The sequence below is a fragment of the Temnothorax curvispinosus genome, unplaced genomic scaffold, assembly GCF_003070985.1.
Source record: "Temnothorax curvispinosus isolate PA1 unplaced genomic scaffold, ASM307098v1 QBEX01012247.1, whole genome shotgun sequence".
In the NCBI taxonomy this organism is placed as follows: Eukaryota; Metazoa; Arthropoda; class Insecta; order Hymenoptera; family Formicidae; genus Temnothorax; species Temnothorax curvispinosus.
The window spans coordinates 1-10999 of record NW_020222027.1 but is presented as its reverse complement, the minus strand read 5'-3'; the positions used below and the strand labels follow the sequence as shown (position 1 = coordinate 10999).

Below are 10999 nucleotides of genomic sequence, written 5' to 3'. Positions count from 1 at the left end.
CCGAAAGTAATACATTTTTTGGTTTAAAACCTCTTGCCATCAATCGGGCCTTATATTTTACATCTCCTTTCTCATTCCGCTTTTTTTTTTAACACTCATTTACAGTCAATAAGTTCACAGTTATTCGGTTTCTCTACTACAATCCAAGTATCATTTTCTTCTAAAGCTTCAATTTCAATCTTTATCGCCCTTTTCCTTTGATTCTCTGCTAGCCATTGCTTCATCGTATGTTTAAGGTTCGTTTTCTTCCGCTACAGACACATAACTCAATTCAAAATCTTCATATGCTGAAGGCTTCCTTAACCCTTAAATGCCCCGCGGGGTCCAGAGGCCCCAGACCTTTTTCAATTATATATTTCCAATCGTTCCCGCCAAAAATGGAGCTCATGGCTCCCTCTGATGATAGTTGAGTGTTTGAACTACTAGTGTGTACACTTAAGGCCTTCACACATAAAATCGTGTAAGAACGTAAAACGTAAGCGTAAGAAAATCGACCAATCCCAATCAAGTATTGCGCTGTCCGTAACTCCAGTAGGGGAAAATACTTGATTGGGATTGATCAATTTTCTTACGCTTACGTTTTACGTCCTTACGGTATATTATGTGTGAAGGCCTTTAGCAGTACTCAGTTTACTGTCAGCAGCTGTTTAGAGAGGTTCAAAGTAGGGGTGGGGTCCGCAGTACCCCTGTTGGTTATTAACGTACTTCCTGTATCGGAGTGGTGAAAAATTGTTTGAGGTTAGTATGGTTGTGCACAGTGTTAATAATTTTTTTTTCTATTATTACATTTATTTATACGTTTTTAAGATGGTGTATAGTTTGCGGAGTCGAAGCGTTAGAGAAACACTAATACGTAATGATGCGTATCAAGATCCGACTTTTCCACTTTTTAATCATATATTATACTTATTGTTAGTAATACATTTTCTGTAATTGAAAACATTTTTTAATCAAATTTATAAAAAATATGTATGCCTGCAGCGTTATTTATGATGATTATTTATGATGCTTTTGTATGAAAAAAATCACACTTTACATTGCAAAATAAATACCTTTTTTTAACAATTCAATATCGGTGTTTCTTTTTCCTTAAAATATACTATCTCAAGAGTACTCTGTTATTAAGTCAAAATATTAAAAATTACAGATTTACGATTTTTTTGTTTAATAAAAACTAATATTTCAACTTTTTTGGCAATCTTAATTTTTTATACTATGTTAAAATTGAAATTTGAACAATATTAGCATTTTATACTCTTCTCTAGACCTTGAACAACATTGAAAAAAATTGTCATAACTAAAGATAAAAAAATCAATGAGACATTTTTCATGCTGGGGTCTTTTAGACCCCTCATGACAGTTAAAAGATTCTTGAGAAGTGTGGCATTTAAGGGTTAATCTGTTTCTGTCTCCAAGTTATATCCTTGCGTTGATTCTTCATCTTCATTGCATGATTCGTAGTTGTCGTTGAAACTGTCTTCGACTGTTTTTTCTTTATCTTCATGTAGTTTAATTCCGCTTCTTGTTTTGATATTCCCTTTTTCAGCTTCTTCTTTTTCTTCAGTCAGGACATTTTTTGTTTCTCTCAATGTTTTACTTTCTTTCGGTAGAAATATTACATCTTTCAAAATGTTGACCTTCTTATTTTGAGAAAAAAAAACTCTATAACCTTATTCTCGTTATAAACCTATGAAAATTCCCTCTTTGCTCTTTGCGTCTAATTTCAGTCTTTTCTCCTTAGGTATGTGTGCCGCTACTTGATCCAAAGACTCTGAATATATCCATATCCATCTTCTTAGAATGCCATAACTCAAACGGAGATTTTGTATTTTCTGGACTTGAACCCGTTCTGTTTAAGATAAACACCGCCTTGTTTACTGCTTCAGCTCATAAAACTTTTGACATATTCTTGCTATGAAGCATCGTTCTTGCTGCTTCCACGATGGTTCTCATTTCACGTTCAGCACGTCCATTTTGTTTTGTTGTGGGGTGTATATCACAGATCGCTGGTGGAAAATGCCATTCTCTTCTAACAGTTGTTGTACATTGCTATTCACAAACTCGAGCCCGTTATCCGCGCCTAACACTTTTACTTTATTTCCAGTAGAATTTCAACCATTTTTATAGAAGTTGCACTTTTCTGTTTAACTTCTGATTTTATATGCTGGATAAAATAGACCTGTCTATAACTTGAATAATCATCCTTTAGTAATAAAAAATACCTTGCACCTCCTAAGGATGTTATTTCCATGTGTCCGCATACATCTCCATGAATCAGCTCACATGTCCTCGATGCTCTTGACTTACTCATTGGATACGTACTCCTAGCTGTGTTGTTTGCCTACTATACAATTCTTACACATCGGTTGAGACTCGTCTTCCTTAAACTTTACATTATTCCGCATTAGAACTTTTCGGATATGTTCAAAATTTTGATGCGTAAGTTTCAAATGCCAATCCGTTGACGACTCTATTGCTATTTGACAGTCTGCATTACTTTGAATTTCACGTTTCGATTTACAGTCGTTATCTTGACTTGACTTAAAGATCATTTTGTATAGCTTACCTTGACGTTTCGCGATAGCGTATACTTTTCCTATTTTATTTATAAGCTCACATTTTCAGTTATCTGAACAAACTTTATAACCTTTGTCCAGCGCACAGCCAAATGAAAACAAATTTATCTTTATAGTTCTGGCACATAATACATTAGATATTTGCGTCCTTATTATACACATTCATGTCCATTCCACGCCGATAATAATTTTACCGTGCCAACCCCGTTTATTTTCCATCGCCAAGTTCCATCGCCTATTCTTATCTTACGGTTATTATCTATAACCTCGCTGTATACAAGGTGTTTCTTAAAGACCGCGCACTAACTTTATAGCGTTATTCCTGATCAAAAATTGAGTCGAAAAGTTTCGAACCATTTTCTTCTATAATGCTTTACTAAGCTGTAATTATTGAGTAAAGTCAATCCAATCAGCGCCGACCGGGCGCACGTCAGTGAGCCATGCGCCTGGTAGTGTGCGTAAGCGCTCCGCCGCTACGTTCAACGCTACGCGGCGGCGGCGCGCGCGTCGCGTGGAATATTCTTACGCATCGGTAATAATAGAAATAATTTTTTCTTGCACTAAGAATTACATGTTACTTCTGCCAGAAGTACCTTCTTACAGAAAATTTCGGTGAACTCTCGCCAAGACATAAACCATCTTCAACACATGAAGATTTAAACAAATACAAAAAAATAAACTGTGTATTTTACAAAAATTATTTTCTAAACAATCCGTTTCGTCAGATATCTCTGCGTTAATTAAAATTAAATTTTGAAACATAGCACTTATTCAATCTTTCTACGAGATTCACCTAGTTACTCAGAAGTAATAAATTTTTTAAGAGAAATAACAATTAGATATTTAAATAATCTTATGCTTAAAAAAAAATACGTAAAGCGTATTAAAAAATAAAGAAAGATTTCTTCCTTTATGAGAAAACGATTTATCTTAAGTCAAGAATAACGCTTTTCAGATGTACAATTTTAAACTTAAGGTAAATGAGGGCAAAACGCCGATTTTATAGCGAATAATAAGTCGCTTATTTGCTGCAACAATGACAAAACTCAAAAATCGCTCTTTTTGAGTTATTCGTACAGGGAAAAAGGTTGTTACATGTACTATTCACAGTTAAATCGGTTTCACGAACTCGGCCTCGTCCTCTTTCGTTCTGGGGACACCAACCGATCAATACATAACTGACGAGCAGAGGCAAATATATCAGAATCCTCCGATCGGCAATCGAACTTTTTTGATCTTGGCCCGGCCTGCACATAGATAAAGGAATTGAGGAAAAGGAAGGAAGTAAGTCCCCGGAACAGGCGAAAGAGCCAACAAGGGAACAGCGCAATATAACGTATATTTCAATTTCAATTCAATCTTTTATTTTCTCCCCTTCCGGGGTTGAAAAGGCGTTTTATTGGGCAAACGTTCCCAAACCCTTACATATTATTCATATAAACATATACAACACTTTTCACATGGCGTTTTATAGGGACGTACCCAACCCTTTACATAAGTCCCTTAACCCATCTTATCACCTGGCCTTTTTACGACCTTACATATCCTGTTACCCATCCCACCCCTTCTAGAACCTTCCCTCTCTCTTCTTCCTTTGCTCCGCCTCGTCCTCGTCCGTGCTCATCAGCAGGTGGTCCTCCATCTTCTCCACGATCTCGTCCTCCGCCGACTTCCTGGTCCCCCCATTTTCTTCCTCTTTCCTTTTTTTTCTCTTTTCCCTCTCTTTTCCTTCTTTGATCCTATCTTCCACCGACTTATCTGCATCTATCTTTACCTTCATTCTACTTCCCTCCTTCCTTCTCGCTTCCAGTACTTTCCTGCTATCTCTTTCGCTTCCCATCTTTACGAGGAATGTTATCCAATCCCCTCTATGTCCTATCTGGTTCACCTCCTTTACCTCTACCCTCACCTTAAGCCCATCTGTAAAAAATTGCTTCATCTTATTCATATTCGAGCTACCTCCTCCCCATCTCTTCTTCTCGACCCTAATTATTACATTCTTCTTTCTTTTTTCATCGTCTCTCTCTTCTTCTTCTTCGTACCACCATTTTGCTTTACATACCCTACTATTTTCCTCCTCACTTTCGCTTCTCTTCCTTTTACCTGAACATTGTTCTAGTCTGTATACTTTCCTTTTTAGCTTCTCTATTTCCTCTTTCATTTCCCTTATCTCCTCCTTGTACTCCTTCATCACCTTCACCATTCGCTCTTCTGCAACCTTCTCTATCGCCTCTTTGTCGATTGCCACTGTTCCTTTGCAGATTAGCTTTCTCTCCATCTTTGCTCCTTCACCTCCTGCTTATCTGAAATCAAAAGACATTTACTTAATCTCTCTGCTTAGCTGTCATTGACTCGCTTGCCTTCTTTTCCTTTCTAATTCCGCCATCCACTTCTCTCCTTCACCCTTGCTGTCTAGTATTCTTTTGATTCTTTCGCTAATTCCTTCTTTTTCTTCTCTTTCTTTGTCTCTTGCGCACCATTCTAACACATGCTCCCATGATTCTGCCTCCGCGCCACATATCCTGCAGCTTGTTTTTTCTATTGTATCCCAGTATCTTCCGCTTCTCATCTCGTTACCTAATCTGAATCTCGCTATCCTAATCATAGATTGCTCTTTTCCTTTTCTCTCCAGGTATTCGGGCCTCCTGCTTTCTATTACCTCCTTGTACCATTTGTTGTATCTTGATTCTCTTATCCTTTCGTCCTTCTCTTGAATCTGAATGTCCCTGTCTCTTTCCGTTAATTCCTCAATGCTACTCCACCCCTCCCCTCTTTTTCTCTCAATTTCCTTGACTGCATAACCTCTTCGCTCGTAAAAGCTCTTTCTTTCTTCTTCCCATTTTGACTTTTTTTTCCTATCCATTTCTCTTATTTCCCTCCAGCACTCTCTTGCAATCTCGTTTCCTTCTCCTCTCTCCAATTTTTCTTCATACTTCATTGCCCTTCTACCAGCGCTTATTCTTTCTTTGTCTTTTTTAGTTTTCTCTCTTATCATATATCCGGGCGTGCTCCAGTCCAGGCCTAACGTCCACCTTATATACCTTTCGTGCATTCTTTCTATTTTCTCTCTTTCTTTCCATCCCCATATTTCTGCTCCATATAAGGCTATGCTTGCAACCAGCGCATCATATAACTTGATCCTTCTTATCCAGTCTCCTCCAAATAACCTTTTTCCTATTCCCCATACCTGTCTCATTGCTATGGTCGCTTTTCTTACTCTCTCATTTATATGTGCATCTTGTTCTCCGTTCTTTTGGAATGTGTAGCCTAGATAGCAGAATTCCTTCACCTCTTCTATTTCTTCTTCCTTCCAACTCCACTTTACTTTCTTCATTTTACCTCCTCCCTTCCTAAATCTCATTACTTTTGTTTTCCCTACATTAACTCTCAGCTTCTTTCTGTCTAAGTATCTTTCTAGTCTTTTCAGCATTCTCTTCATTTCCTCTTCATCCTCTGCTACTGCAACTATGTCATCCGCGTACGCTAACGTCCAAAATTTTATTTTTCCTACAACTACTCCTCCATCTTGTCCTTTCCTCATTGTCTCTTCCATGTCTGCCAGCAGAAGTATGAAGATCATAGCGCTCAGCGGGCATCCTTGCCTAACTCCTTTGACCGTCCAGAAGCATTTTCCTTTTTCCCCTTTTACCCTTACCACACATCTTGTCTCCTCATATAGGTCTTCTATCCTCGTTCTCAATTTCTCACTGATTCCTTCTTTCTTCATGACTTCCCATATTTTTTCTCTGTCTACTGAATCGAATGCGGTTTTCAGGGCTATAAATGCTGCTACCAGTTTCCCTTTCCTCTTGCTTATAGCTTTCCCAATCACATAGTTCAGCGCGTATATATTCTCCATTGTTCCTTTCTTTTTTCTGAATCCTGTCTGTGTTTCTGGTAGCATCCCCTTCTCTTCTACCTCTCTCTCTAGCCTCTTCGCCAAAATTGCTGCATATATTTTGTAACTTGTATTCATTAGCGTCACCCCTCTGTAGTCCTGTGCTTCCTTTCCTTCTCCCTTTTTTACTATTGGCACTATTATTCCTTCTTTCCAATCTTCTGCTATCTCCCCCGTTCTCCATGCTTTGTCACATACCTCCCATATTTTTTCTCTCAGTCTCTCGCCTCCATAGATCCAAACCTCGTTTGCTAGTCCATCCGTGCCTGCAGCTTTCTTTTCTTTCATTTCTTTAATTACTTCTTCCACTTCTTCTCTTCTTATTCCTTCCTGCTCTTCTTTATTCCCTATTCTTTCCTCTTTCCTCCTATCCTTTTCATACGACTTCGTCATAACTCCATCCAGTAGTTCGATGAAGTGTTTATTCCACTGCTCCTCCGTTATCTCTTCGCATACCTCTTTCCTGCTTTTCCTTTGTCTGTTTATAAATTTCCATACTTCCGTTTCATTATTTGCTTCTCTCGCTTCCTTCATTACTCTCTCCTTTTCTGATTCCTTTTTTTCTTTTACTTTCTCCTTATATTCCTTTTTCTTTGCTATGTACTTCTTTTTGTCTGTCTCTCCTCTTCTCCACCTCGCTAGGTTCTCACGTGCTTCCTCCCTTAGTTTTGCACATTCTTTATCCCACCATCCATTTTTTCTTTTTGCTTTCCCGTCCTCTCTTATTTCTTTCCACTCTGCGGCTCGCTTTGTCGCTTTCTTTATTTCCTCCAGTATTTCCTCTATGCTCGTACCTTCAATCTTCTCTTCTTTCATTCTCTCTTTGTACCTTTCTTTTCCTTCCCTCGACCAATTCATTATTTTTCTCACTCTTCTCTCCTCCTCTCCTCTTTCACTTTTTCCTTTTATCTTTATTGTTACGGGTTGATGATCCGAGTCTACCGTCTCTCCAATCTTCACTTCCACTGTTTTTTCCCATACCTCCTGGTTTCCGATTATATAGTCGATTACCGACTCTCCCCTTCCTCCTGTAAATGTGAACTCTCCCTCGTTGTCTCCTTTTGTTCCGTTCAATATTCCTAATCCTCCTTCCTCAATAAACCCCAACAGTTTCCTTCCTTCTGTGTTAATTTCTTTGTCTTTCGATTTTCTCTTTTCCCCCATTATCTCTGTTAGTCCACCTTCTTCCCCAGTTCTTGCGTTAAAGTCACCTCCTATTATTATTTGCTCCCCTAATCCTCCTTCGTTTGTGAATTCCTTTATATGCCTTATTTTCTTCTCAATATCGTTGTTCACATATACCGCTATAATTTTCCACGTTCCCTCCTTCGTCTTTGCTATTCTTTCTACAATTCCTTCTTCTTCTCTCTCTTCTGTTCCACCTGCCACCATTTCCTTCCTAACACCAGTTATTATTCCTCCTCTCGCTCTTTCTTTCTTTTTTTCTTTTGTCGCAGGTTGGCATTTCCATACGTATTTATCTGATAACATTCCTTTGATTTTGCGCCAATCTTTTTGTTCTACCCACGTTTCTAGCATCGCTATTATATCCCAGCTTTCCATCTCTTTCCAGAATTCTTCGTTTTTTCTCTTTAGTCCAGCTATGTTCCAAAAGCCTATGCTTATTGTACTCTCTTTTTCTTCATATTTCTTGCTCTTTTCCTTGTTCCCTCTTCATATTTCCTCTCCTCTCCCTCTGCTTCTTGTGTCTCTTCCCTCGCTTTCTCTTTTCTTTCTTTTACTACTTTCGAAACCCACTCTCTTCCTCCAATTTCCCCTTACTTTCGTTCCATTTCATCTCTTTATTATCTACCCACATCTTCTGGTATCCGATCGAGGTTTTCTTTCCTGCTTCTCTTTCTTCTTTTGCTACTTTTCTTATCTCTTTTTGTATCTGCCCTTCCAATCTAGTTAGATCGTCGTCCAGATAGCATTCATATTTTTTACCCAGTTCTTTTCTTTTTGTCATTATTTCTCTTTTGTCCTCCCAGCTCTTACATTTCATCACTGTCATTTTATTTCTTCCTTTTCCTATTTCATGTACTTGTTCGATGGTTATTTTCATTTCTGTTATTTCGCTTATCATCTTCTCTACTTTCTCTTTCTTTCCTGCCTCGCTTCCTATCGCTGCTCCTTTCACAACTATGTTATTTCTCCTCCTTCTTCTCTCCGCCATTTCCATATTTCTTTCCATCTCTTTCATTTTTTCCATCAAATATCTTCCTTCGCTCTTGTCTTCTATGTTCAATTCTGTTTTTTCTATTTTCTCCTCTACCTTTTTTATTCTTTCCTCCAGCGACTTTTTTTGCTGTTCCCAAATTTCCTCTTTCCTTTTAAATTTTTCTTTCAGCTCTCTTATTTTTTTTTTTATTTCTTCTTTATCTTTTCTTCTTTCTACTTCCTGTTCCTCTAGTTTCCTTAGAATTTCTTTAATCCCCTCTGCTGCCATGCTTTCTTCCTCTTCCTCTCCTTTCTTTATTTTATTTGGTGGTGATCTGTCAACTTTCCTTGTATCGTTAAATTTCTCCAATATTTCTTTCTCTGCTTTGGCTATTTCCTCCTCTACTCCTTCTCTTTTCCTCTTCTGTATGTAATCTTTGATTGATCCTGTTCCTAAGCTGTCTGCTCTTCCTCTCAGTTTGGCCAGTCCTTCCGCTTTTGTTGGTCTTCCCTTCGTTTTCTTTCCTTCCTTTTCTCCTTTCTTTTCCTTGTCACCTCTTTGTCTACTTTCTACCATTCCTTCCTTTTCTGCCTCCATTCGCCACCTTTACTTACCGTATACTCGCCGTGGCTCCCTCTACGTTTACTCTTTCCGCCCTTTTCACTTATTTCTATCCGCTCCTTCCCTGTTGGTAATTTACCTCCTTCCTTCCCCAACAGGTGGCGCCCTGTCCGCCTCCTCCGCTTACGTACCTTCTCCTGCCGCCCTAACCTTCTCACCTGTTGACTTTTTACGTTCTATTAATTATTACCTTCCTGATTCCTACTTTGACTCACCGTATCTCTGCTTATTGCCCTGCTTCCGCTCTTTCCTATTTCCTACAACTCTCCTTTTTTCTCTCCACTATACCAATATAACGTATATAATCACACAGAAAGATGAGTACTCGACTGTGAATTTGAATCTTAATCGACATGTGTATTGTTAAATTGTAATACTTCGAACGCTATATGAAAATATTAGTTTGCTATTCCACGCTTCGGGCCATTTATAAACAGATTTAGTCGTATTTTCCTATTTTGAATATATACGGGTACATTTTAAATATGCGAGTTGACGGTTATTCTTAGCGTACACGATAACGAGCGAGATGTATGAGTGAGTGAATGTGTGAGCGAGTGTGGATGTATGTAAGCAAAATAAGACGAAAGTATTATTGTAGCGAGGCACCGGAATTTCAAGTAAAGACGCCGTTATAATAGAATTACGAGTTAGATTATCTGTTGTCCATTCTGCGGGATCTACATGCGAGTCGTGGATCGTGAGTCGTAGGAAATGGACCAATCACAATCGAATTTGAGAAGAATAATCGACTGTGATTGGTCAATTCTTACGACTCACGACTTTACGACTCGGATTGTAGACCTAGCATTCCTGTCGGGAAGCTGAGCCGTCGTGGTTTCGTCGGGCAAAAGTAAAGAACATCTTACAAGTTGAAATTCTTATAAGAAGATATAGATTGTTTCATATATAAGCAAGATCACTATAATCTTCTCATAATCTTCTTAAGAATTTCAACTATTTAAGGTAATTTTGCAGCAAATCTGACTAGTTTTAAATGATCCTGAGGCATGCCTAAATTATTTTCAAAAGTTTTATTTCAATTACGATCGAGGGTAGAAAGTAAACGGCTTAATATGGAGCGGCTTAATATGGCGAGGGTAGAAAGTAAACGGCTTAATATGGAGGGGAAAGATCCACTTATAATTGTTTATAACTTGGCTTCTAAGGCCCATTTAAAAAAACGGTTTTACAGGCATTCACTACATAATATTTCCTACAACTCCTCAAGTTTTATTAAAATCGGTAAAGAGCAGCACGTAGTGTTTTGATAGATCTTTTAAATCTATTTAGTCAAATAATTAATAACATTTAAAATTTTTTTTAATTCTTTTAGGCTGATAATATTTCTGTAAAAGAGATTTCTTGTGCTTGTATACCTTTCCATAGTCGTTACATCGAACCTACTGTATCTAAATCCGAAGAATATTTGAACCGAATATTACCACAAAGAAAGTTTCGTAGCTCAAAGTGGCTAACAACATCTGTTCACGAGCATTCCAATATACTTCTACCTTTATGCTCAAAATATTATACAAATTATTTGTCATCCCCGGTATTATTTGCAAAGGCGATACAATCAATTCCGAAAGATACAGTGACGATTGAGATATCTCCTCAGAATATTTTTCAACATATTTTAAACAATTATTTATGCTCTACAGTAACAAATATAGCGTTATACGAACAAACTGAAGATCATAATAATGAGATATTTTTAGAATCAATTGGAAAACTTTATAA

General features: G+C 37.8%; 1 protein-coding gene across 1 annotated transcript; it reads right to left on the bottom strand.

The window, feature by feature from the left end:
- Positions 1–4920: 4920 nt before the first annotated feature.
- Positions 4921–6762, bottom strand: LOC112462333. Its single transcript, XM_025028056.1, has one exon. It carries the CDS (start codon positions 6760–6762, stop codon positions 4921–4923), a length of 1842 nt encoding a protein of 613 aa, XP_024883824.1.
- Between the last annotated feature and the right edge of the window lie 4237 nt (positions 6763–10999).

Excerpts from the sequence above, each read along its gene's own strand:
- LOC112462333 (XM_025028056.1), bottom strand. The coding sequence starts at position 6,762 with ATGAAAGAAAAGAAAGCTGCAGGCACGGATGGACTAGCAAACGAGGTT.